Source organism: Piliocolobus tephrosceles, chromosome 11 (assembly GCF_002776525.5).
Source record: "Piliocolobus tephrosceles isolate RC106 chromosome 11, ASM277652v3, whole genome shotgun sequence".
Lineage (NCBI taxonomy): Eukaryota > Metazoa > Chordata > Mammalia > Primates > Cercopithecidae > Piliocolobus > Piliocolobus tephrosceles.
In genome coordinates, this window is record NC_045444.1 from 118,800,038 (window position 1) to 118,827,750 (window position 27,713).

At 54.1% G+C, this 27,713-nt stretch overlaps 1 protein-coding gene and 1 pseudogene across 1 annotated transcript; one reads left to right on the forward strand and one right to left on the reverse strand.

Annotated features, from left to right (window-relative positions):
* Positions 1-834: 834 nt before the first annotated feature.
* Positions 835-15,673, forward strand: LOC111523743 (alkaline phosphatase, placental type-like). Its single transcript, XM_023188553.1, is given in 17 exon segments — positions 835-876; positions 1,487-1,557; positions 2,914-2,971; positions 10,998-11,104; positions 11,634-11,704; positions 11,794-11,892; positions 11,895-11,909; positions 12,023-12,138; positions 12,326-12,500; positions 12,577-12,749; positions 12,994-13,090; positions 13,093-13,127; positions 13,227-13,299; positions 13,420-13,554; positions 13,636-13,827; positions 14,047-14,163; positions 14,289-15,673. Coding segments are annotated over 17 exon segments (2,235 nt in total). The 3' UTR covers positions 14,948-15,673.
* Positions 15,674-18,281: 2,608 nt separating this feature from the next.
* LOC111523742 lies at positions 18,282-20,008 on the reverse strand (annotated as a pseudogene).
* Positions 20,009-27,713: the final 7,705 nt, after the last annotated feature.

Genomic DNA, 27,713 nt, shown 5'->3' on the forward strand with positions numbered 1-27,713 from the left:
GTGGGCCTGTCCAGGCCATTCTCAGTCTCGCTGTCTTGAGGGCATCCGGGAGGCCCAGACAGGCCAGATTTGTCTCCTGGAGAGAGGCATGGGCACCTGTGGGTCCCCAGCCTCCTGGCCTCCCCTTGAGTCCCCTTATGCAGAAAGGGCCCTGGCTCCAGGCTTGCCTGGCTTTGGGAACTGTTTTAAAAGGGACATGAAGAAAGAAGCCAGAGAATGGTCCTTGGCCACTCTGGATGGAGTGTCCCCTGAGCAGTAGGAAGAGAGCTGTCCCTGCCTCAACTCCTACACTGAGTGACTGTTGATTCACAGTTCTCTCCGAGGGGGCGTGGGCCTGTCCTAACACTGGCTGAGGAGCCTGGCTCCAGCTGGCCCTGGGGTCTGCAGGTCACACCACCTGGCCCCTGTGCCTGCCTTTGAATTTCCTAACATCCAGAGTGCCCTGGGAGTACAGTGTACAGCCCATTGTGTGCAGTAAACGTGGTGTTCCTAACCTGGAGCTGGGCAGAAGAGGAAGGACAGAGTCCCCCTGAGGACCCTCGGGGCTCTGTGTCCTGAAGTTCAAGCCTAGGTCACCCTGCTGTGGGCCCAGCCCTGCCTGCACTGACAGATGGCACCAGCAGGGGGCGCAGTGCTCCACTGCCACCGTTCCCTGTCCCCACCTCAGTGCAGTCAGCCCTGGACGCCCTACCGCCTGCTCACCTTAGCACACACAGCCACAGGCCCTCCCAGCTCCAGCCCCTGGCCCCTGGTCACTCACCTGCTGCTTTAGCCGGAGGTGGCCTGGCAGGGCCTCCCTGAAGCTCCCTCCAGCCAGGCAGGGGTGGGCCCGGGATGAGGGCCAAGGGCCACCTCCAAACAGTGAAGCCCTCCAGGGTGGGAGGGCAGGCAGCCCCCTCTGTGTCCCATCCCCCTTAGTCCTGGCGAGCCCTCCCCTGCCTCCTGCGGTGCCCCCTGCCCTCATCTGTGTCCCCTGGGCTCCCTCAGCACTGCAGCCTCCCAGGTGGGGTTTCAGGACCCCCAGGGCCTCCCAGCTCACCCAGACCCCCTCCTGTGGCTCTGCTTTCTGGCACCACCTTCCCTCCCTTGGAGACAACCACAGTGGGGAGAAGTGGGGCTCTGCCTGCCCCTCTAATGCAGGGATGCTGGCCTTCTGGGGTCCTTTTGAGAACTTGATGAAAGCTATGAGTTTATACCCAAGAAATTCTCTGGCACCGTTTTCACCAACATCGTTCCCTGAAGGTGGAGCCAGGCCCCAGGGTTGCATTTTGTGAGCCTTGGGAGCTCTCAGGATGCGTCAGGGACATGTGGCCTCTGACTCCCTCAGCTCTGCCCTGACCCAGAGCATTCATCCTGGAGCAGGCCCCGTTGCTGATGGGCAAGCAGAGGCTTCCAGAGGCTGAGGGAGGGGCCTGGGGTCCTGCTGCAGGGACCAAGACGGAGCTGCGCCTCAACATCAGCCCCTGCCATCCTTGTCTCCTCCCAGCCGGGCTCTGCACAGGTCATCAGTGTCTTCAGCCTGGTGGAGGGAGTCCTGCGGGCAGCCATGGCCCTCTGGTATAGTGCTGTCCTGAAGTGGCCGGGCACCCAGGGCCACCTGGGCCCCGAGGAGGAGGAGGGGGAGGACTGAGGACCGGGCCCTGCTGGCTTTTAGAAATAGGAACTGTTGACACCAAGGGGAATTTTTAATTCTGTTTTTAAAATGTTTAAATTTTTCAAATTTAAATTTAATGTTTTAAATTATTAAATTTAATTTAAATGTTTTTAAAAACTCTGTCACCCAGGCTCAGGGTATGGTGGTACCATCGCAGCTCAAGTAGTTTCAAAATTCTGACCTCATACCATCCTCTTGCCTCAGCCTCCTGAGTAACTGGGGCTGCAGGCCTGTGCCGCCATGCCCAGCTGTTTTTGGGTTTTTGTTTTGGAAAAATGGGATTTTGTTTTGTTGCCCAGGCTGGTCTCAAACTCCTCAGCTCAAGCAATCCTCTTGCCTTGGCCTCTCAAAGTGTTGGGATGATAGGTGTGAGCCTCTGTGCCTGGCCTGTTTTTATTTTTATTTCTGGATTTTATTTTTTGTTTGCCTCTCAGTTTTTAAGCAAACTGCAAGGAAGATGGTGGGGCTAGAAGGAAGGCTGAGGCCTGGCCAGCAACGGCCCAGCACCCCCCTGAGTGGCCAACCCCCCTTTTCCCCGCACTGCCTCCTCTGCTGAAGGAATGAGGCCTTTTCAGCAAATCCATGTCAGGGAACAAAATCAAGTGCGGAGTGCCATCTGGTGTGTGGGGTGCCTCTGGGAAGCCTGGGCAGTGGAATGCCCCTTGCACCCAGGGCAAGGGACCCAGCTCAGGCTCCACCCCTCACTGCTGAGCCGATGTCACCGCCTGGAACCTTCCTGTCAGTTCCAGCACGATCCAGAGTCGGCTACGTGGCAGATTGATGCCAGAGTCTCATTCTGCCTGATTAAAAATGGAATTAGTATGCAGGACTGAGAGTGCCCCCGTCACCCTGATGCATGTGACTGTGTCCAACCCTGCCCCCGCTTCCTCCTGCACCAGCTCTGCAGGGCCTGGTGGGGGTCATGGGTCCTGCAACACCCTCTCCCCCCAGTTCCTCAAGCAGCACTCTGTGAGGCCCTGTGCCCAGCTCTGGTGTGAGTTGGTGCCCTGGCAGCGCTAAGGGAGACTGGACAGAGAAGCTGGCCTGGGCCTGGTGGAGGGGAGGAGGGCCCTCCAGTGCCTTCCCAACCAGGAGGGGAAACCGGCTCCTGGTGACACAGCCTGGCCCCGTTGCCCACCCAGTGTCCCAAGCACCCACGGATCCCACCTGCCTCGGGTCCCGGGCAGAGCTGGCCGGCCACGGGGCAGTCCCTTCCCCAGCCAGCCCGACCCCAGCCTGCGCTCCTTCCCCCTCCGTAGGGGAAGCTCCGTGGCTTGGCTTCCCCGAGAGCTGCCAGAAACCAGGATGAAAGCCACGGTGAGCACAGCCTCTGTTCCCCGCACCATTTCCCGGGGTGTCGGGATTAAGAAGCTCATTTGATCTGGTTACAGTGAATTTTCTTCAAAGAAACAATCAATAGGGTCCCTTGTCAGTGCCTCGCAGCGCCTGAACGACAGTGACTGGGCACGGCTGCCTTTGTTCTGCCACCGTCAGACGGGGCTGGCTGTGGGAGGCGACCAAAGACATCCCCGCACCTGCCCTCGGAGCCTTTCCCTCCGCCAGGGCTCAGCCACCTCAGGCGGCCTTCAGTCTGTGCATCCTGCCACCCCCGAGACATCCCAGAGGCCACGGTCACCCCATCTGTTCCTGGCCCCAGAATCTTTTCTTGGAGCCAAGTACCTGCAGGGACAGACAAGCGAGGGTCTGGGGGTTTGGTGCTGGGGTGTAGAAGACTGTGGGGTGCTGCCCTGGCCCAGGCAGCCTGACTGTGAGAGCCCCAAACAGGAGACATCCCAGCCCCTTCCCCTCCCCTCTACGCTGTGGCAGTGGGTACTGTTGATGTGTGGCACGTTCTTGGATTGTGCATTTCTCTGATGAACTGCATCTGTTGCCAGTAGAAAGATGCTAACATGTCTTTGGCTCAAGATTGACACTGCTCTTGGCTCCGGTTGGGATGTCAACTTTTGCTACAGTGCAGTAATGGTTAAAAATAAGATTTTGGAATTTATTAAAATATTTTTGGCTGGGCGTGGTGGCTCACACCTGTAATCCCAACACTGGGGGACCCAGGCAGGTGGATCACCTGAGGTTAGGAGTTTGAGACCAGCCTGACCAACATGGTGAAACCCCATCTCTACTAAAAATAAAAAATGAGCCGAGTGTGGTGGTGGGCACCTGTAATCCCAGTTACTCAGGAGGCTGAGGCAGGAGAATCACTTGAGCCGGGAGGCAGAGGTTGCAGTGAGCAGAGATTGCGCCATTGCACTCCAACCTGAGCGACAGAGCAAGACTCTATCTCTAAATAAATAAATAAATAAAATTGAAAACTTGCCAATAAGTGAGTGAAACTCTTAACTTGAACAGGGTCCCTAAAGCTAGCCCAGTTTTGGCCATGTCTGCAGTGATTAATTTGTGTTTCATTTCAAAAGAATCCTCAGGCTCCACAATGTGGGGATGGTCAGTGTGTTTCCATTATGTGTGAGCAAAGGACAGTAGCATGTGCATCCTGGGCAGCATGAACCATTTCTCCCATCCCCGGATGTCCTGTCACTTGAGGGATTTTCCTCCCCAGAAACAGAAGCTGGATCATACATAAAACAATGAGAAGATGCAGTACCTGGTCTCCCCGAGTATTTCCAACAGGTTCTAGGTCTCTGAAGACGCGCCTCTCCGCTCTTTGAAACTGTGGAACTAAGTTGGACATGGTGGCATGAGCCTGTAATCCCAGCACTTTGGGAGGCCAAATGAGGCAGGGGGATCACTTGAGGCCAGGAATTGGAGGCTGCAGTGAACTTTGATCCCACCACTGCACTCCAGCCTGGGCCAAAGAGCAAGACCCCGTCTTCATACACACACACACACACACACACATACACGTATATATGTGTGTGTATATATACATATACGTATATATGTGTGTGTATATATGTATATATATACATACACACACATGCACACACACACACATATTTTGCTGTAAGCCAAATTCGTGCCATTGCATTCCAGCCTGGGCAACAAGAGTGAAACTCCATCTAAAATATATATGCATATATACACACAATATTTTTATATTTAAACTTTGAGGCTGGGTGTGTTGGCTCACACCTGTAATCCCAGCACTTTGGGAGGCCGAGGTGGCCGTATCATTTGGGCTCAGGAGTTTGAGACCATCCTGGCCAACATGGTGAAACCCCGTCTCTACTAAAAATACAAAAATTAGCCGGGCGTGGTGGTGCGTGCTTGTAATCCCAGCTACTCGGGAGGCTGAGGCAGGACAATCGCTTGAACCTGAGGTGGAGGTTGCGGTGAGCCGACATTGAGCCACTGGACTCCAGCCTGGGTGACAGAGTGAGACTCTTATCTCAAATTAAAAAAAAAAAAAGAAGAAATAAATACATTTTGAAACCAGAGGACCAAGTTCTGTTGAAGACCTGGAAATTCCAGCAGGCTGAATATCAGAGCAATCACCGTGGTCGGCCCTTTTGAGGTGTTGCTGAGAACCCACTCATCTGTGGGTGTTGCAGATTTACTACACTCAGATAAAGCCAGTGTTTCTGGAGCTCCTCCGGGAGAAACTGGCAGAGTTCAAAGCCCAGCCAAAGACCTTAAGAAATCATAAAGGGAACATGCGCTTTTCTGGCTGTTAGTGTCCTCCAGCACCTGCCTGCCTCTGGATGGAAGGACAGCTCACTGCTTAGTATTTCACAAGCTCTTGCTTCATCCACCAGCTCATCCACTGTTGGATGTGTCACTGAAGCCAACCTGTCCTGGATCATAGCGACCTCTTAACCCAACAGTTCACAGCTTTTTACATGTCCCTACCTGAACATCCAAAGACCCCGAAAAGAACTGTGGACCGAGTACTCCTTACGCGCACCCTTTGAGGGACCACGAACTGTGGACCGAGTACTCCTCATGTACACCCTTTGAGGGACCACGAAGCCCCCGTTTCTATTGGGCGTCCCAGATGGGCTATCCCTTACCCTTCCCGAAAGAAGGCAAGCTCCTCTTCTCCCTTGGTGGTGAGCCAGACAGCGCTCCACCTGACTGGCAGATAACGAGCCAGGGAGTCCTTCGGGCAGGCGTGGCTTTGCCCGGATGTAGTAATAACCGAACTGATCCCTGGTTAGAAAAGACAGCCGTAGTGACTGCTGCTACCCGAGACACAGATCTGTGCTCCTGAGAGCTGCCAAATGGCGGCTACTATGGCTGCCCAGCGAGTCCCTAGACTCCTTAGCTGGAGTAGTTTTATTATTACTATTATTATTATTATTATTATTATTATTGAGACACAGTCTCGCTTAGTCACCCAGGCTGGAGTACAGTGGAGCAATCTCGGCTCACTGCCACCTCCGCCTCCTGGGTTCGAGCGATTCTGCTGCCTCAGCCTCCCATGTAGCTGGGATTACCGGCGTGTACCACCATAAATACCCTGCTGATTTTTGTATTTTTAGTAGAGATGAGGTTTCACCATACTGGAGAGGCTGGTCTCAAACTTCTGGCCTCAAGTGATCCACTCACCTCAGCCTCCCAAAGTGCTGGGATTACAGGCATGAGCCACCATGCCCAGCCTGGAGCAGTTTTAGATAACTGCATAGCTGTGCACCATTTGCCTGCTGAACAAGGGGAGTATGTGGAATCGCCAGCTCGTCTTGCTGTTCCCACAGTAACGCATCAACTGAAGTAGACATGCATGTTGAAATGACGAGACAGCAAGCTTCCAGGTGGCAGACACTGCTTTTCAGGGGTCGTTGGGTTTTTTTGTTGTTTTGTTTTGTTTTGGCAGGGTCTCACTCTGCTGCCCAGGCTGGAGTAGAGTGACACAGTCTCAGCTCACTGCAGCCTCAACCTCCTGGGCTCAAGCAATCCTCCCACCTCAGCCTCCCAAGTAGCTGGGACTACAGGCATATGCCACCATGCCCAGCTGATTTTTACATTTTTTGGTAGAGACAGGGTCTTGCCATGTTGCCCAGGCTGGTCTCAAAGTCCTGGGTTCCAGCAATCAACCCACCTCAGACTCCTATAAAGGCGTGAGCCACTGCAGGAGGCCAAGGCAGGAGAATTGCTGACATATCCAGTTTCTTAGAAAAAACATTTAATAGAGACTTTCGAACAGAAGCTGTGTCTGGTCTCAGGTGGCGATGAGGCAAGATGGTAGCTTTACCCCCGCAAGACCGAGGGCCACGGGGGAGGGGCGACCTCAAAGGGATGTGTAGGACAATTGAAGTATGATAACATCAAAGTTGTTTTGTCCTAAGGGCAGGATTTACAGGAAGTAAATCCTGCCCTTAGGACAGGGCAGGATTTCTCCTTGTGTTTCTTGTGCAGGATTTCTCCTGCACAAGAAACACGACATGAACGGGAAATCTCAGAGGCCCTCCGAGAACTGGCATTCATCAACCGGGTGGATCAGCCCCCAAGATGGAATTGCTTTGACACCCATACCACCTAAAATAATCTGGAGTACTATTGACAGCTCATGTGAGACTTCAGTTCTTGTCTTCTTAGCTTAAAATAATTTAAACAAGAGACGCAATAGCAAAGGAGATGTGGCATGCAATAATTTATTGCAAAAGAAAAAGAATATCTTGAAAGTGAAGTGCAGAACAGGCAGAGAGAAGAATTCAGGGCGGGCTGCTCATAAAGACCAGACGGCAAAGGTTGGCACTAGGGAGACTCCCTTTATGGAAATCTTGCATGATTATTCATGAGGGGATGGGAAGAGGTGTTGCTAGTAAGCATGTTCTGGGTGGTCCTCTGGGCGCACATGTGAGTAGCTGTACACGCTCGTTCATGCGTCGCATGTCTCATTAGCTTCTTAAATCTCCACCCAGGGTGTGCTTTTTACTATTATGAGCAAAGGGTCCGTTTGAGGATAGGTAAAATCACAACGCGCATGTTCTCTAGAAAGAAAAATCCCCACTGAAGATAGCTGTGCTTGAATGAGCTGAATTACAATTCGAATGCTGAGGCTTATTGTGTTGACTGTGTGGTCACCAGGCTTGCTGCATCCCGAGAACATGGTCACTTCCTTGATTACCTATCCTGTTTCAGTACCACCCTTTGGAAATATGAGCATGTCACATTTTGAAAAATACTGTCTGAGATGAAAATGGAAAACGCAGCGGGAACAGTTGCATCTAATCTGGATCAAATGGCAAGCTTGTTCCTTCCTTTCCTTCTTTCCTTTTGAGATATGTCAAACATTAAAACTGCATAAAACAGAAAGATATGGCCTGAAGAAGAGTTACAGGATTGAACGCCAAAGTAATACCACTCAGATCAAGAAATTGACTACGGCCAGGATCTCCCCATATGTACCCTGCCCCCCCATTCAGCCCCCACTTCTTCCTTCCCCACCAAAGGGACCCATTGACTTTGTGTTGTGTGTGTGTGTGGTTTTTTTTTTTTTTTGGAGACAGAGTCTTGCTCTGTAGCCCAGGATGGAGTGCAGTGGGGGAATCACGGCTCACTGCCTGCAGCCTTAACCTCCTGCGCCCAAGCAATTCTCCCACCTCAGCCTCCCAAGTAGCAGGGACTACAGGTGTGTGCCACCTTGTCCATTTAATTTTTGCATTTTTTGTAGAGATGGGGTTTCACCATGTTGCCCAGGCTGGTCTGGAAGTCCCGGGCTTACGCCTCGTCTCCCAAAGTGCTGTGATTACGGGTGTGAGCCTCCACCCCCAGCGCGGCCTAAATTTTTTGACACTCCTTTTCTTTTAATAGTTTTTGGCCAGGTGCAGTGGCTCACACCTGTAATCCCAGCACTTTGGGAGGCCGAGGTGGGTAGATCACTTGAGGTCAGGAGTTCGAGACCAGCCTGGCCAACATGGTGAAACCCTGTTTCTACTAAAAATACAAAAATCAGCCGGGCACCGTGGCTTATGCCTGTAATCCCAACACTTTGGAAAGCCAAGGCAGGTAGATTGCCTGAGGTCAGGAGTTCGAGACCAGCTTGGTCAACATGGAGAAACTCCATCTCCACTAAAAATGCAAAATGAGTCAGGTTTGGTAGCAGGTGTCTGTAATCCCAGCTACTGGGGAGGCTGAGGCAGGAGAATCCCTTGAACTTGGGAGGCAGAGGTTGCAGTGAGCAGAGATCTCACCATTACACTCCAACCTGGGTGACAGAGCGAGACTCCGTCTCCAAAACAAGTAAATAAACAAAAACAAAAAAATACAAATACAAAAATTAGCTGGGCATGGTGGCAGGCGCCTGTAATCCCAGCTACTCAAGAGGCTGAGGCAGGAGAATCGCTTGAACCTGGGAGGTGGAGGTTGCAGTGAGACGAGATGGCATCACTGCACTCCAGCCTGTGGGACAGAACGGGACTCCATCTCAAAAAAACATAAATAAATAAATTAATTAAATAAAATAGAAACAGGGTCTCGCTATGTTGCTCACTATGTGGTGAATTTTGTCAGGCGCCTGAGCAAGACTGGAGACCAGACACACGCCAATGTCACTTGCAGAAAACAAAGGATACTCGTCCACATTCAAAGTCTCTGATGACAGCCTGGCCACATGGGGATGCGTGGCCGCCCTGCCTCCTACCTTCATGCCAGAGTCACCTGTCATAATGTCTGGTTACAGCCCTTCCTCTGAGACCCAGGGATTTCCAAGCAGAAGCAGGTCTCCCCGGCTGGAGGAAGATACAAAGCCTCCATTCCTGGGATTCTTGGTTGCTGTTACCTGGGGCAAGGGGAGGCCCAGGCTGTGGCGTGTATTCTCTGAGGATTGGTCGTCTTGGTCCTTCTGCTCTCTGGGAAGGAAGGGCTGGTCCTGTAGGGCCACATCTGGATCCCTTAGCACCCTCTACCACCTGGTGCCCTTGGAGATACCAAGCTCTGTGCAGTCCAGACCATGTTCCAGCTCAGTACCCACCTTGCAGGTATGTGCCACCACGCCTGGCTAATTTTGTAGTTTTTAGTAGAGATGGGGTTTATCCTTGTTGGTCAGGCTGGTCTTGAACTCCCAACCTCAGGTGATCCACCTGCCTCAGCCTCCCAAAGTGGCCGGACAGGGCTGAATTCGCCCCCTCACCAGCTACCGCCAACCACGGATGAATGGCTTCTGCCTGCCTCCTGCCCTCCAGATCTTACCAGGGCATCTCACTGGGAAATATGGTGACAGCCCTTGCCACTCAGGGGACAGCATGGCAGGGGCTGGGAATGAATGTTGTTGCCAAACGACAACACCCAGCTGGGCCCAGTGACTCACACTTGTGATCCCAGTGGTCTGAGAGGCTGAGGCGGGAGGATCACTTGAAGCCAGGAGTTTGAGAGCAGCCTGGGCAACATAGTGAGACTCTACCAAAAAAAATTTAGCTAGGCTTGATGGCTGGTGCCAATAAGCCCAGCTACTGGGGAGGCTGAAACTAAGGTTGAGGCAGTGAGCCATGATCACGCCACTGCAGTCCAGCCTGGTGACAGAATGAGACCATGTCTCAAAAAAAAAAAAAAAAAGAGGAAGGTGAGTGCAGTGGCTCATGTCTGTAATCCAGACACTTTGGGAGGCTGAGATGTGAGGATCCCTTGGGCCCAGGGGGCTCGAGACCAGCCTGGGCAACATAACAAAACCATGTCTTTACACAAAAGAAAAAATGAGTCAGGTGTGGTGGCACATGCCATTGGTCCCAGCTACGTGAGAGGCAGAGGTGGGAAGATAGCTTGAGCCTGGGAGGTCAGAAGCTGCAGGGAGCTGCCACTCAGCCATCGCACTCCAACCTGGCTGACAGAATGGCGCCCTGTCTCCAAAACCAAAACAACTCCCACTTGAAAAATAATCGTGGGGATGGCTGCAAAAGCTCCTGACTGGCCTTGAGTTTGGAGTGAATCAATGAATTAATTAAGGACCTGCCTGTTAGTGAGTCTCCTCTGAAATTTAGCCCAGAAATGTCGTAACTCAGCAAGATGGAGCAGGAGGTAGAGGGAACTAAGGGGGCAACAAGCGGGAGGCAGGAAGGGTCCATGAGGGTGACATCTTCCCTGAGAGCCCCAGGACGACCAGCGGGAAGCCAGGCGGGTGCAGGCAGGAGGACTCCAGAAAGCTCGGCGTGAGGGGAAGTCCGTGGGGGTGGTGTGGAGTGGGGCAGGGAAGGCAGAGGCTGGGCAGCAGGTAAGGTCCCCTGGGTTCTGGAGGCCAAGTCTGGGGCTCAGGGCGAGCAGGCCTGAGTGCGGAAGGGGCTGCTGTGGTTGGGCTGGGGTGGACTCTCCCCCACCTGCGCCATCCAAACATTAGTGCGAGTGCATCCACACAAACACCTACACAATCACACACAGAATGTGAGCAACGGGCAGGACTGGCTCAGTGTTGTCAGTGTTGTCACCATTGGACCCACAGCTGCCCACAGCCCTAGAGCTCTGGGCCCGGATTCCTGCCAACCCCACCTGTCCAGGCCAAAGCCAGATGATGCAGCAAGGGGGTGCCAGGGCAGCAAAGCCCCCCAAGTGCCCCTTTCCCACCAGGCTCAGGCTCCTGGCACCAGTAGCTGAACCGAGGCCCTGGCCCGGGCTGTGTGCTTCCAGCCTCCCCTCCTCTCCACACCAGAACAGAGCCTGGCCCCAGCTTCTGGGAAATATAGAAAAAAAATGGGTGCATGAATGAGTGACAGGGCGTCTTGTTCCACACAAGACACAGTGAGCAAGGGTTGGGAGAGGGGCTCTTGGTTGCAGGATGCACAGCACACTCACCCAGATGGCATTTGTACCCAAAACCCCACCCTTCCCTGAGCGACACCTGGTCCCACCCTGAGCTGCCTTTCTCAGGACCCCAACCCCAGCCTGACCCAGTCCAGCCGCACCCTGCCACTCCCTTCAGCCAGTGTGGCTTCATGTCAAGAGGCTGGGCGGGGTCAAGGTGGCAACAAGGGGGGAAGCCGGGACACAGTTCTCCCTGATTTAAACCCAGGCAGCCTGGAGTGCAGCTCATGCTCCATACCCGGAATTCCTGCCACACCACTCTCCTGCTGCCCTCCAGGCAGCCGAGGCCCTGGGTGCTGCTGCTGCTGCTGGGCCTGAGGCTACAGCTCTCCCTGGGCATCATCCCAGGTACTGAGGCTCCCCAAGCTGCCCCTACACACACACACAGGGCACCCCCCAGCCCAGGCTGACCTGATCTTTGCTCTCCCCCTGGCCAGTTGAGGAGGAGAACCCAGACTTCTGGAACCGCCAGGCAGCCGAGGCCCTGGGTGCCGCCAAGAAGCTGCAGCCCATCCAGACAGCTGCCAAGAACCTCATCTCTTCCTGGGCGATGGTGAGTGAGCAAGGCCTGTCCAGCCCCGCAGCCCTCACAGCCCCGGCGCCCGGACCCTCGGTGGTTCCAGGACAACCCTGGGGCCCAAGCCTCACACATTTCTGTTCCTTCAGGGATGAGGGTGTCTACGGTGACAGCCGCCAGGATCCTAAAGGGGCAGAAGAAGGGCAAACTGGGGCCTGAGCCCCCCCTGGCCATGGACCGCTTCCCATACGTGGCTCTGTCCAAGGTAAGGGCTGGGCCACCTTAGAGTCTTCAAGCAGAGAAGGGTATCCTGGCTATGGAGTGTGGTAGGACGGAGGGACCCTAAACAGCCGGGCCTCCAGTTAGGAGCTGGGGGCAGTTGGAATCCCAGAGGACACAGATCAGGGTCTGTGTGTCTGCCCCAGAGAAGAGCTCAGTGTCTCTGTCCCCAGACATACAGTGTAGACAAGCATGTGCCAGACAGCGCAGCCACAGCCACGGCCTACCTGTACGGGGTCAAGGGCAACTTCCAGACCATCGGCTTGAGTGCAGCTGCCCGCTTTAACCAGTGCAACACGACACGCGGCAATGAGGTGGTCTCCGTGATGAATCGGGCCAAGAAAGCAGGTGAGCTGGGGCCCGCTGCGGGATCAGGGCCAGGTCACAGACCTTGGTCACATATCTTGACCTCTGTCACCCTTAGGGAAGTCAGTGGGAGTGGTGACCACCACACGGGTGTAGCACGCCTCGCCAGCTGGTGCCTACGCCCACACGGTGAACCGCAACTGGTACTCGGACGCCAACATGCCTGGCTCGGCCTGCCGGGAGGGCTGCCAGGACATCGCCACGCAGCTCATTTCCAACATGGACATTGACGTGCGACCCCAAGGCCAAGGGTTGGGGCTGGGCAGAGAGTAGCAGGGGACACCAGCTCAGACCCCGGCAACCAACAGCCTGATCTGGGTCAGCAGGGTCTGAGGGTGGGGTTGGGGGCATAGAAGGTGCAGCCCAGGCCGGGCCACTCCCACAGCCTTGGGGAGGGGAGCCAGGGGCTGTGCAGGAGGAAGTGGCACAGGGCCGGCCAGGCCCCAAACCCACGTGCCCCATCCTCTGTTCCCAGGTGATCCTAGGTGGAGGCCGAAAGTACATGTTTCACATGGGGGCCCCAGACCCTGAGTACCCACGTGACTACAGCCAGGATGGGACCAGGATGGATGGGAAAACCTGATGCAGGAATGGCTGGCGAAGCACCAGGTGATGGGGGCTGGCCGGTGCAGGAGGCACAGCAGGGGAAGGGCAGAGGTGTGGGGCTCAGGGCTGTGGGCTGAGGCCTGGCCCTCTCCCTCCCTGCAGGGTGCCCGGTATGTGTGGAACCGCACTGAGCTCATGCAGGCTTCCCTGGGCCCGTCTGTGACCCACCTCATGGGTAATGAGCCCCTTCCTGCCCTGGCATCCCTCAGATGGCACCTTCTGAACCTGCGTACACGTCTGCCAGCACCCTCCCACCCGCCGCCTGCCAGTCACCATGGGACCCCTTGTCCCACAGGCCTCTTTGAGCCCGGAGACATGAAATACGAGATCCACCAAGACCCCACACTGGACCCCACCCTGATGGAGATGACAGAGGCTGCCCTGCGCCTGCTAAGCAGGAACCCCCGCGGCTTCTTCCTCTTCGTGGAGGGTGCGTGGTGGCCCTGGGGAGTGGGGGTTGGGGTTTGGAGCAGGGCAGGTTCAGCACCACCCCTCTCTGGCCTTCCTGCAGGCGGTCGCATTGACCATGGTCATCACGAAAGCAGGGCCTACTGGGCACTGACTGAGGCGGTCATGTTTGACGACGCCATTGAGAGGGCGGGCCAGCTCACCAGCGAGGAGGACACGCTGACCCTCGTCACCGCTGACCACTCCCACGTCTTCTCCTTTGGTGGCTACCCACTGCGAGGGAGCTCCATCTTCGGTAGGCCTGGGGAGAGTGGCAGGTGCTGCTGCATCAATTACGTGGGTGAAATCTGAGCCTCAGTCTCCTCCTCTGTCAAATGGTAGTAATGCTGGCACCAGCCCTGTAGGGTCTCCTGAGGACTAAGCCCCTGACCAGGCAAAAAGTGGCGGTGCCCAGCACGTGGGTGGCACTCCACAGCTGTGTTCAGCTCAACCACAGGGACCCCTCTCTCTGCAGGGCTGGCACCTAGCAAGGCCCGGGACAGGAAGGCCTACACGGCCCTCCTATATGGAAACAGTCCGGGCTATGTGATCAAGGACGGCGCCCGGCCAGATGTTACCGAGAGCGAGAGTGGTAAGTGCCGCGGGGTCGCCCCCTGAGGGGGATCAGGGTGCCAAGGATGGGGAACTGGCGGAAAGGGGTCACCTTCTGTCTGCCTGGAACTGAACCCTCCTACCGGAACTGAACTCTCCTACCAGGGAGCCCCGAGTACCGGCAGCAGTCGGCAGTGCCCCTGGACGAAGAGACACACGCAGGCGAGGACGTGGCCGTGTTCGCGCGCGGCCCGCAGGCGCACCTGGTTCATGGCGTGCAGGAGCAGAACTTCGTAGCGCACGTCATGGCCTTTGCCGCCTGCCTGGAGCCCTACACGGCCTGCGACCTGGCGCCCCCCGCCGGCACCACCGACGCCGCACACCCTGGGCTCTCCGCGGTCCCTGAGTCCCTGCCTCTCCTGGCTGGGGCCCTGCTGCTGCTGGGGACGGTCACTGCTCCCTGGGTGTCCCATCCCTGGGGCTCCTGCTTCCCCATCTCGGAGTTCTCCTGCTCCCCACCTCCTGTCGTCCTTCCCGGCCTCCACCCCCGAGTCATCACCACCGGAGTCGCCACACAGATGTCCTGCCATGGAACCTTCATCTCCTCCTGCGCCCTGGGGACTGAGCCCATGACACCAAAGCTGCCCCTTGGCTACTCTTGGACTCCCTGCCCCAACCCCAGGGACTGCAGTTTGTGCCCTGTGGCTGCCTGCACCCCAGGAAAGAAGGGAGCTCAGGCCGTCCAGCCCCCACCTATAGTCCTTGGGTACCAGGCAGGCTCCCTTTCTGGGGAAGAGAAGCACCCGGACCCCGCACCCCGCTGACCTTCTCTTCAGTCCTTTAATCACTTGTGGGACTTGAGGACTCGGGAGCTTCAGGACGCCTGGAGAAGCGTGGCTTCCTGCCACCCTGCCAGCCAAGGAGGCTGCTGGGGTGGGGAACCCCAGGGGGATTTTGATACAGCCTTCAGCTGCCCCGCACTGAGCTAATTCCACACTCCTGTACCCCTCCAAGGGGCCCTCTGCCTCATGGCAGAGGCTTGCCCCAAATCACTACTCAGATGTTCCACACCTCCAAAAGCCAATTTCAGCACCCAACTGAGATCCAAGGAGCTCCTGGGAAGCCCTGGGTGCAGGACAGCAGTCGAGAGCCAAAGGTCCCTCCCCGGACATCTGGACACTGGGCATAGATTTCTCAACAAGGAAGGCTCCCCTGCCTCCCCAGGGCCTCCGCTCTCCTGGGAGACAAAGCAATAATAAAAGGAAGTGTTTGTAATCCCAGCACTTTGGGAGGCCAAGGTGGGCAGATCATAAGGTCAGAAGATGGAGACCATTCTGGCTAACACGGTGAAACCCCTTATCTATGCGCCTGTAGTCCCAGCTACCCAGGAGGCTGAAGCAGGAGAATCGCTTGAACCTGGGTGGCAGAGGTTGCAGTGAGCCGAGGTCATGCCACTGCACTCCAGCCTGGGCGACAGAGCGAGATTCCGCCTCAAAAATAAATTAATTAATTAAAAAAATAAATAAACAAGTAAGAAAAGGAAGTGCTAGTGTAATGCCAGTACTGCTTCCTAGGAGAAAAATCGTGAGTGCCTGTGGGCACAGTGTCTGGAGGGGTGGACAACGCAGGCCAGGAGGGGCTGCTGAGGAGCAGATGATTCAGCAGGAGACCTGAACAGAGTGGAGCTTGAGCAAGGCGGCACAGCAGTGCAAAGGCCCTGGGGCAGTGCCAGCAGGTGCTCTGGGAGGCCAAGGGCTGGATTAGAGGGTGGGTGGGTAGAGGGGTAAATCTGAGAGGTCAAGAGGGTGGAGAGCATGGGGGAGGGTGAAGTCTGAGTAAAGGGATGTGGTTGGAGGTCTTTGAGTAGGGCTGTGACCCGCCCTAGGTGGAAAATGAGTACTCTGGCTGCTGCCAGAAGAAGGGTCTTGTCTTTTGGGTGGATGGTGGGGGTGCTGGAGGGTAGTAGGTAGAGGTGAGAGCTGGGGAAGGAGCTGACTCCAGGTGTTTCTGACCTTCCGAAAGCATTCGGGAGCACCTATCCCAATACAGCCATGCTTGGTGAGTACCACACCTGCCCCAAGAGAACCTTGAAAAGAATTTTTTTTTTTTAGGCAGTCTCACTCTGTTGCCCAGGCTGGAGTGCAATGATCTTGTCTTGGCTCACTGCAACCTCCTCCTCCCGGGTTCAAGTCATTCCCCTGCCTCACCCTCCCAAGTAGCTAGGGGTTAACAAGTGTGCACCACCACGTTTGGCTAGTTTTTGTATTTTTAGTAGAGACGGGGTTTCAGCATGTTGGCCAGGCAGGTCTCCAACTCCTGACCTCAGGTGATCCGCCCACCTCGGTCTCCCAAAGTTTGGGATTACAGGCATGAGCCACGCGTCTGGCTGAAAAGAATTAAAGGTGAAATCAACCACATTTTCCAGCAAATTTTACACTATTACAAAAAAGACAAAAATTAGCCACGCCTCGTGGCCCATGCCTGCGGACCCAGCTACTCAGGAGGTTGTGGTGAGAGGATCACCTGAGGTGAGCAGTTTGAGACCAGCCCAACCAACATGGTGAAACTAAAACTAAAACTGGTCTAAACTAAAACACGGTCTCTACTAAAACTACAAAATTTAGCCGGGCATGGTGGTCAGCACCCAGCTACTTGGGAGGCTGAGGCAGGAGAATCGATTGAACCTGGGAGGCTGCAGCGAGTTGAGATCACACCACTGCACTCCAGCCTGTGCAACAGACCCAGACTCTGTCTTATGAGAAAAAAAAAAAAAAGGCAAGCATTTTATGCTCACTAGAAATATTAGTATGATTGAATGTGTCCTTGCACATGAAAATTAATTTAACATTGTAAAATATCTATTTGGCAGGCATGGCGGCTCAACACCTGCAATCCCAGCACTTTGGCAGGAAGATGGGGTAGGATCACTTGACTTCAGGAGTTCGAGAATAGCTTGGACAACATAGTGAGACCCCGTCTCTACAAAAACAACAACTGAGCCCAGGGAGGTTGAGGCTGCAGTGAAAGAAGATTGCTCCACTGCACTGTAGCCTGGGCGACAGAGCAAGACCCTGTCTGGAAAAATACATACATCTATTTGAGGACCTGGCTCTCTCAGGACAGTTTTTTGTTTTCAATTCTAGGTTTTAGTGGCTGTCATAAAAACATGGGAGGTGAACAGAAGGTAGACACCACTAGCTGGCCTTACTAAATCATCACACTCATTGTTACATTCCATTCACCAAATATGCAAAGATTCTGGTAAAATCCAGCTAGTATATTTCTATCTTCCCAGTTGTCAGTGGGTTAGGAAGTTCCTCTTTCTAACCAACGCGGAGGTGCTGCATGTTTAGGTTTTGCATGAGCGCTCACACCCAAGGACTTCTATATTTTAAAAGTGAAGACGTTTTAAAAACAGATTATTCTAGCCAGGCGTTGTGGCTCATGCCTGTAATCCCAGCTTTTTGGGAGGCTGAGGCAGGTGGATCACTTGAGGTCAGAAGTTTGAGACCAGCCTGATCATCAGGGTGAAACTCTGTCTCTACTGAAAATACAAAAATTAGCCAGGTATGGTGGCAGGCGCTTGTAATCCTAGCTACTAGGGAAGCTCAGAGAAGAGAATCGCTTGAATCCAGGAGGCAGAGGTTGCAGTGAGCCGAGATGGCACCATTGCACTCCAGCCTGGGTGAGGAGAGTGAAACTCCGTCTCAAGAAGAAGAAGAGGAAGAGGAATAGGAACAAGATGAAGAAGAGGAGGAGGAGGAGGAGGGGGAAGAAAAAGATTATTCTGAAATTAGATCATTCTGTTCTCAAGCTTCCTTTTCCTGTGTAGGTATGTTTATGAGTCCAATACATTGTTTACCTCAAAATCAGGTGTCAGAGAAAATATTTTCAAACTTCTGCTCAAAAATATGCTCTTTCCTTAGCATGAGTTTTGTTTTGTTTGAGACGGAGCTTCGCTTGTATTGCCCAGGCTGGAGTGCAGTGGCGCGATCTCGGCTCACTGCAACATCTGCCTCCTGGGTTCAAGCAATTCTTCTGCTCAGCCTCCTGAGTAGCTGGGATTACAGGCAACCGCCACCACGCCCGGCTAATTTTTGGTATTTTTAGTTCCAAAAGTTGATGAGTCGACCTGCTCCCCGCATAATTTCAAGGTGGTCACGTTAGGGTCACCACTTGCAGCTTATAGCTGCTGTGAACGCTGAGAGTGAAGTACTCAGACAATTCCGGCTGAGCAGGGCAGGGAGCAGCTCCTCTGAAGAGTGCTGCCCCAAAATCTGTCCGCCAAGTATTTATTAGAGGGCTTGTTAAAGTACAAACATCCATCAGATGGGTTTTTGCCGTGGGGTCCTGAGGCACACATGGCCTTGTAAAAGCACTCAGACCACATTCTTAGAAGGCTGTTTTCAGCGCTCCTTATCACACATTCCACTCCTTGTCCTGTTTTCAAAGTCAAGGAGTTACATTCTCACGCACAAACAACGTACACACAGTGCCTGAGTATTTTTCCATGCCTCCAGCTCAAATGCACCCCCCACATCTCCCCTTTCTTTAATTCTTAGAGCTTGCTGGTTATCTAATGCAAGGTAAGCATCTCTCCTTCTTCCCTGGTCATAAATGCTTTGGGCGGCAGCACAGAGCCATTTACAGAAGCCTGCAATCAGTTACAAAAAATAATATAGCGGTCATCACCCAAATGCGTATGTTTAACCCAGGAAACCCAGTATTCGGGTTCAGTCATTGAAAGCCTTCTTGTAATTGCCGAAGGGTATTTGTTTGTAATTGCTGTGAGACCATTCTTCAAGTTGTTTCTTCAACTCGACCTCAAATGCTTTGTACACAAGCTTGAATATATTGCCGTGCACTCCCTCCACGCCCCACCCCGCCCTTACTGCCTGCCAGAGAGCTGGGAAACGGCTGCTCCCGCTGCTCCGCTAAACACCGAAGTTACCCCAGGGAAATTACTTACGACTTCCTCCCGCGCGCGGCCGCTGTGCCCTCCCTCACCTCCTCCCCTGCTTTCCCTTCCTCTCCTCTCGCGCACCTTCCTCCCGCGCGCAGGAACCCCTGAGCAAGGCCACTGCGCCCTGGGTCCGCGGCCGCTGGCTGGGCGCTCTGAGCGCGCACTCACACGGATGACGTAGCGCAAAGAGTTGCTGTCGTCCAGGCTGACCATGAGTGAGAAGAGCGCGACGGTGCTATACACGCCCTGCACTTTTTACAGCAGCCGATTGAGGTCCCATCCCGCAGCGACCCCCGGGCGCTCCGCCGCGCCGCCGCGCCGCACAGGTCCCAGCCCCCGCAGTCCTCGATGATCTCCAGCCTGGGCAGCGGGTTCAGTCGTTCGATCTCGCGCATCTCGAGGCACAAGCGGAAGAAGGCGTGCACCTAGTGCTGGGCAGCGCCGCTGGGTCCACCCTTGGGCCGAGCCAGCAGGCGCCGCAGGCGATCCTCGTTATGCTCGCCGATGGCCGCAACGGTGCCATAGGTGAGCTTGTCGTCAGGGATGGCGTAACGCCTCAGCCAGCCGCCGCAGGCGAACAAGTAGAAGTCCTGGCATGGGTCGATGCTGGCGTCCAGGTTGGCTGCCAGGAAACGAGCGGCGCACGCAAAGGCCTTGCGCTCAGGACAGGCGCCGCCGCCAGCCGCGACCGAGCCCAGGTACTTGAGCGCCAGCATAGCCGCCAGGATGGAGCAGAGGCCGGCTGCAAACACCAACCCGACAGCAGGCTCACCGCAAGCTGCTTCCAGCGCTGCAGCCCGGCCTGGGCCCGGTGGCCTGGGGGCAGAAAGGCCCCGCAAGCGCCCCCCGCGCCGCAGTGACTCACATACTTGACCTCCTAGAACTCATCGTAGTGCGCCATCAGCGAATACCAGGACTGCATGGCACCGAGGCCGCCGGGGTGCAGCCCTGGGCCACCTGGGCTACGCGATGCGCGTGACCGCCGGCCTCCTCGTGGGCCTCAGCGTGGCCCCTGGGGCCTCAGCTGCCTGAAGGACAGAGGCAAGCTCATGAGGCGCCGCAGCCCGACGGGGTTCCCGGGCACTGCGAGGAGAGAAATAGGCCTGGGTGCAGAGGTCCCAGCCGCGGGCCTCTTTCACTGGGGAAACCGGGGACCAGGAGGGCTCGGCGGGGCCACCACCTCCGCGTGCACAGTAGAGTCTTCTCCCCTGTCCCCCTCTCTGCACACACGTGCGGGTCCCTGGGTTGGGAGGGCCCTGATGGGAAGGGGGAGGCGCTGGGCACGGGGCCTGGCACGTAGTGGGCCTTCACTGAAAGGCCCGTACCTCTTCCCTTCGCCTTTCTGGTCCAGGACCTGCCCCAGCCAAGGCCGGGCGGAATGTGGGGGAAGGAGCGGAGGCTGGAGTGAGGAGGTGCCATCAGGAGCGCGCCTATGCTGCACTTTCAGTTTTCCGCGCTGAACACAGACAGAGGCTCCACAAAGTGGCTAAAGAATCAAACTTTGTCCTCGCAGAAGTCCGCGGGATCGACCACTCCAACCCCGCTCGCTGGCTTCTTCTGCTCGGTGGCCCGACGGCCCACCCGCCCCTTCCCCAGGGGCGAGCGCCAACGCCCCAGGGTCGTGGATACACAGCCCACCCCCTGGGCGGCCCTGATGGAGACCGGCTCCGTCCCTCACCCACCCCTACTCCCCGTCTGTGACCCGGACCCGAGCCACTCCTGGCTTCAATAGGTTCTCCCAAGAATCCAAACTTGGGCGAAGTTTCACCTCCCGCGAGGCGCGAGCAGACGATGTCGGGAGGCTCTGCGCAGCGGCCGCGACGGTGGTGACTGCTGCAGGGATTCGGCGCCATTTACCTGGCGAGTGAGCACCTGAGCAGGACCTGGCCTAGCGGGCCCGCTCTGAACCAGAGCCTGAGCCTGAACAGAGCTGCATGGGCAGTCGCTGTCTCCCAGCGCCCCCTGCCTTTCCTGCCGCCGAGCCGCCAGCCCGCGGCGTCCAGCCCTGTCCCAGGACCAGTAAAGGCAGCGGGTACTCCTGGGAGGGGTCCCTTCGGATCCCGCGTCCCCAAGCTGAGCTGCCCACCAGCCGGTTAGAAAGGGGCTGGAGCTACGCAGCTGGGGGCAGTCATGCCCCAGCCCATAGCCCTAGAGCACCGCCCAGGGAGAACTCCTCCTAAAGGATAAGGGAACCCTAACGGAGTGCCTGGGCTGCCCGCACAGCGCCTGCGCGGAGCGCACCTTCACCAGGGAGCTTCCTTGTCCTCCTGGGAACCCCTGTACAGGATCTCCACGGGCGTCTGGGCTTCTGGTTGGCCTCGCTCTCTTCCCCTAGTTCCTGACCCAGGGAGAGCAACGGAGCACCCTGCCAGAAGAAGGCCTGGGGCTGCGAGTGCGGCCCCATGGTAGCAATGCACAGTTGACCCAGAGCACAGCAATCGCAGCCTATTGGAGGTGACGTGGGTTTAGCCTCTGACCACACAGTCCTGGTCACCCTGCACAGACTGCCAATAAAGAGGGGTCCAAGGCCCAGCTCCTTGGCTCCCCTGCAGTGTCTCCAAAAGGGAAGCTGAGGCTGTGGGTCAGTGGGTGATGCCAGTGGTCCAGGCTCCAGTTCCACCTTGCACAAAGACCTTCCTACCCTTTCACCAAAAAATACTCCTGTCCAACCTCAGACTGGTGCCACTCTTTTCCTTGATCCTTGTAGCCAAGGATAAATATTTCAAAACAATCCTGTGATCCTCCTCCATTTTCCTTTAAAAACCTTTGTCTTCCTTCACCTCCCTAAATTCACACGTACTTTCCTATGGCCTGCTTATTCCCATTGCAATACCTATTTCCAAAGAAAGTTCATTTTATTTTAGAGTCTTTCTGTATTTGTTATGCAGTGTCACATAGTGGAGCCAGAAGTGGGACCGAAGTGAATTCATCTTGGGTGAATCAGAGTCTCCTGGAATCTAACAGGGTTGACTGAGCCCTCTGCAGACTGCCCTTTCCAGGAGTTGATTTTCTGTACTGGTGAATCTCAAATACCCGGACTCCCTCCCTTTGGTCAGTTCCTTTTTACTTTATTCTGGATGTGATTTGGTTATAAGGCTCCCTTAAACAAAGGACCTTTCATCCCTCCTGGGAGTATAAAGTTTGGGTTTCTTTCTTTTTTTCTTTTTGCTTGTTTGCTTTTGGCAAGCACTTTCTGGTGTAAAGAGAAGTACCCTTCTGGTTTGAGGACTCTGATTTCTACAGAATTAACGTTCTGCCTGCGAGGCAAGTCTTTTCTGGTGAACTCACTTTTGGTTCTGCATGCCTGACTGAATATTTTGTTTGATGTGCACACCTTGGTTGAAATGTTGTGAGCACTCTGATTTTGGTTTGGTTTCCCACGTCTTTAAATGATTTGGCTCATTTTTTTTTTCTTGCTTGTTCCTGAACATCTTCTGATCATCCCACAGCAAAAATAAACATAAATAGTTTAGCACCATAGGAATTCTTAAAACACACATACGCACGGTGAGGGTAGGCCCCTCGAGGTGGCTCCTGCCTGTAATCCCTGCACTTTGGGAGGCCAAGGTGAGAGGATGGCTTGAGCTAAGGAGTTGGAGACCAGCCTGGGCAACACGATGAAACTGCGCCTCTAAAACAAATATGAAAATGAGCTGGGTGTGGTGGTACCCACCTGTCACAGCAATCTGGGCCCACATTCAGGAGAAATGGATTTGGAGAGGAAGCAGAGTGCTCAAGGGTGTGTGATGTGTGCCACAATGGTGGACTGTGACGGTTACTACGGGACTGGATGAAGGGGGAAGAACCCAGAAATGAAAACAAAGGCAAAAGATACTGCTCTAAAGAAGGGGCCAGGGAGCTCCTTGCTTCTAGTGAGCAAGGGCCTTGAGCTTCCACAGGCCTTCGTATTTATTGGGTAGCAAGAGCAGGGAGGAGCAGCTAATGATTGCTCTGCTGCTTGATTGATCACAGGTTCACATTATTGCTATCAGGCTTCAGATGTGCCCAATCACAAGAAACACTGCGCCTGGGGCGTGACTGCTGTCAGCATTCCTTCTGGGCGGCAGAAGCAGTTTGTCAGTTTGTCAACAACCTGTTTCAGGAGAACAGTTTGCTGTTTACTCACATAGCCTCCAGTGGTATGCTGAGTTGATCATGGCCATCATTCTTTCAGCCTCCAACAGTGGGCAAAACAGACTTCTCCCCTTGTGGAGGGCACGGTCCAGTGGAAGAGGAATGTTTTTCATGCTGGCCTTCAAATTGTGGGGAGTTGTTGGAATAGGACAAGGGGCTTAGGAAAGTCTTTCCTAGAAAGTGTGGTTTGAGCTGAGAATTAGGGATAACTAGGAGTTAGGCTGATAAGGGAGGGGAGGTGGTGATTGGAGGAGAAATCCTCTGTCCTTGTCCGAGATTACCCTGCGTTAGGGCAGTAGCTGACCCTTTTCTGGGATCACCCAAGGTGGGATAGTGGGTGGAGAACACATGTGGACTGTCGAAACTAGTAGATTCTGAATCCTGTCTCTGCCATGTCCTACTGTTTGGCCTTGGGCAATTTACTTATCTCTCTGTTGCTTCTGATAGAAAAGGAGGGTGGTGAGAGAGATTCAAGCTGAAGAGAGACAAAGTTAATCATGTTTTAAAGTGTTGGCTTTGGCTGCTGTGGGGAGATTGGATTAGAGTGGGGGTGCTAAGGAAAAGGGAAAGACTTGGATTTCTGGTGAGAATCAAGATAGCTGAGGCCAGGGTTTGGTGCTGTGAGTGGGGAAGAATAGAAAGTGATCCTATTTTTTTTTTTTTTTTTTTTTTTGAGATGGAGTCTCGGTCTGTCACCCAGGCTGGAGTGCAGTAGTGTGAACTTGGCTCACAGCAACCTCCGCTTCTGGGTTCAAGCAGTTCTCCTGCCTGAGTCTCTTGAGTAGCTGGGATTACAGGCATGAGCCTCTACACCTAATTGTTGTATTTTTAGTAGAGATGGGGTTTCACCATCATGGCCAGGCTGGTCTTGAACTCCTGGCCTCAAGTGACCTGCCCACCTTGGCCTTTCAAAGTGCTGGCATTATAGGAGTAATCAGAAGTGATAATTAGGCCAGGTGTGGTGGCTCACGCCTGTAATCCCAGCACCTTGGGAGGCTCAGGTGGGCGGATCAAGAGATCAGGAAGTCAAGACCATTCTTGCCAACATGGTGAAACTCTATCTCTACTAAAAATACAAAAATTAGCTGGGCGTGGTGGCACGAGCCTGTAGTCACAGCTACTAAGGAGGCTGAGGCGGGAGAATCGCTTGAACCCGGGAGGCAGAAGTTGCAAGGAGCCAAGGGCATGCCACTGCACTCTAGCCTGGCGACAGAGCCAGACTCTGTCTCAAAAAACAAAAAATAAAAAAGGAAGTGATAATTACTTGAACTTGGTCGGTGAGGGAGTGGTCATGGGAAACTTTCAGGTTTCTCTCTTCTGTTATTATAAGTAAAAAAGAAGAATGGCTGAACTTCATTAATATATTTTCCATTTTTGTGGTCATGCAAAAAATATTTTCCATCTATTCCATTTAAAGACTAATAACAGGCCAGGTACAGTGGCTCACACCTGTAATCCCAGCACTTTGGGAGGCTGAGGTGGGCAGATCACCTGAGGTCAGGAGTTCAAGACCAGGCTGATCAACATGGTAAAACCCCATTTCTACTAAAAATACAAACATTAGCTGGGCATGGTGGCAGGCACCTGTAGTCCTAGCTACTTGGGAGGCTGAGGCAGGAGAATCATTTGAACCCACCTGCGGAGGTTGCGGTGAGCCAAGATGGCACCATTGCACTCCAGCCTGAGTGACAGGGCAAGACTCCATCTCAAAAAAAAAAAAGGTCGAAGAAAGCCAAGCATCCATCAACAGACAATGGAAAAACCGAATGGGGTCATCCACCCAGTGAAATATCATGCAGCCTTGAAAAGGAAGGAGGCCCTGAAGAAGACTCTGTTACAACATGGATGAATGGTTAGGACATTACACCCCGTGAAATATGAAAGCCACAAAAGGACAAATACTGTCTCCTGTAAAATAAGATTCTTAAAAACAATAACAAAAAGCACAAATACACATGAACACACTTCTCTGAGGTCCCTAGAGGAATCAAATTCATAGAGACAGAAGTGGAATGGAGGTTACCTGGGACTGGAGGAGGAGCAATGGCTTAGGGCTAGAGTTGGGTTTAGGGTTGGGGTTGGGGTTAAGGTTGAGTTGGGGTTTAATAGGGACGAGCTTCAGGGTTGCAGGATGAGAACATTCTGGAGATCAGCTGCACAACACTGTGCGTGTACTCAACACTGCCGCCCTGTATACCTGAAAATGGTGAAGGAGGTAAATTTGATGTACCATGTTATGTAGCACAATTCAAAAACTGGTTCAAGAAGAAAAGGCTCCTCCAGCTCCACCCACCCCAGCCCAACCACAGCAGCCCCTTCTCCACTCAGGCCTGTTTACCTCAAATCCCAGGCTTGGCTTTCAGAACCCAGGGGACCTCACCTGCTGCCCAGCCTCTGCCTGCCCTGCCCTGCTCCACACCACGCCCAGGGCCTCCCCTCAGGCCGAGCTTTCCCGGGTCCTCCCGGCTGCACCCGCCTGGCTTCCCGCTGGTCGTCCTGGGGCTCTCAGGGAAGTTGTCGCCCTCCATGGACCCTTCCTGCCTCCTGCTTGTTGCCCCCTTAGTTCCCTCTACCTCCTGCTTCATCTTGCTGAGTTAGAAATATTCTTGCCTAAAGGTCAGAGGAGACTCACTAACAGGCAGGCCCTTAATTAATTCATTGATTCACTCCAAAGTCAGAGCCAGCCAGGAGCTTTCGCAGCCATCCTTTTTTTTTTTTTTTTTTTTTTTTTGAGGTGGAGTCTTGCTCTGTCGCCCAGGCTGGAGTGCAGTGGCCGGATCTCAGCTCACTGCAAGCTCCGCCTCCCGGGTTCACGCCATTCTCCTGCCTCAGCCTCCCGAGTAGCTGGGACTACAGGCGCCCGCCACCTCACCCGGCTAGTTTTTTGTATTTTTTAGTAGAGACGGGGTTTCACCGTGTTAGCCAGGATGGTCTCGATCTCCTGACCTCGTGATCCGCCCGTCTCGGCCTCCCAAAGTGCTGGGATTACAGGCTTGAGCCACCGCGCCCGGCCCTTTTTTTTTTTTTTTAGATGATGTCTCACTCTGTCACCCAGGCTGGAGTGCTGTGGCACCATCTCGGCTCCCTGCAATCTCTGCCTCCCAGGTTCAAATGATTCTTCCGCCTCAGCCTCCCAAGTAGGTGGGATTACAGGTGTGCACCACCATGCCGGCTAATTTTTTTCATTTTTATTTTTATTTTTATTTTTTGAGACAGAGTTGTGCTCTGTCGCCCAGGCTGGAGTACAGTGGCGCAATCTCGGCTCACTGCTACCTCCGTGTCCCAAGTTCATGTGATTCTCCCACCTCAGCCTCTCGAGTATAAGGGATTACAGGAGCCGGCCACCACACTGGGCTAATTTTTGTATTTTTAGCAGAGACGGGGTTTCAACATCATCGCCAGACTGGTCTCAAACTTCTGATGTCAGACGATACGCTCGCCTCAGCCTCACAAAATGCTGGGATCACAGGAAATAGCCACTGCACCCAGCAGAGTTTCGTGTTTAAGTTGGATTTTTGACAAACTGTAGATTCACGTGTAGTAGTAAGAAATAATACAAGAAGGCTGGGCGTGGTGGCTCAAGCCTGTAACTGCAGCACTTTGGGAGGCCGAAGTGGGTGGATCGCCTGAGTTCAGGAGTTCAAGACCAGCCTGGCAATATGGCAAAATCCCAACTATATAAAAATAATACAAAAAATTAGCCAGGTATTGTGATGTGCACCTGTGGTACCGGCTACTCCTGAGGCTGAGGTGCAACGATGGCTTAAGACTGGGGGGCAGAGGTTGCAGTGAGCTGAGATCGCACACTGCACTCCAACCTGGGTGACTCACTGAGAAAACATCTCAAAAAAAGAAAAAGAAAAGAATAATAATAATAACATAAGAAATACCAGGCCAGGCACGGTGGCTCACGCCTGTAATCCCGGCGCTTTGGGAGGCCAAGGTGGCTGGATCACGAGGTCACAAGATCGAGACCATCCTGGCTAACGTGGTGAAACACCATCTCTACTAAAAATACAAAAAATTAGCTGGGCGTGGTGGCAGACACTAATAGTCCCAGCTACTCAGGAGGCTGAGGCAGGAGAATGGCATGAACCCGGGAGGCGGAGCTTGCAGTGAGCCAAGATAGCACGACTGCACTCTAGCCTGGCCGCAGAGCAGAACTCCGTCTCAAAAAATAATAATAATAATAATAATTACCAGCTGGGCCCAGTGGCTCATGCTTGTAATCTCAGCACTTTGGGAGGTCGAGGCAGGCAGATCACCTGAGGTCAGGAGTTCGAGACCAGCCTGACCAACATGGAGAAACCCCATCTCTACTAAAAATACAAAATTAGCTGGGCATGGTAGCACATGCCTGTAATCCCAGCTACTCCATACATTGAGGAAGGAGAACCGCTTGAACCTGGGAGGCGGAGGTTGCAGTGAGCGGAGGTTGCAGTGAGCCAAGATTGTGCCACTGCACTCCAGCCTGGGCAACAAGAGTGAAACTC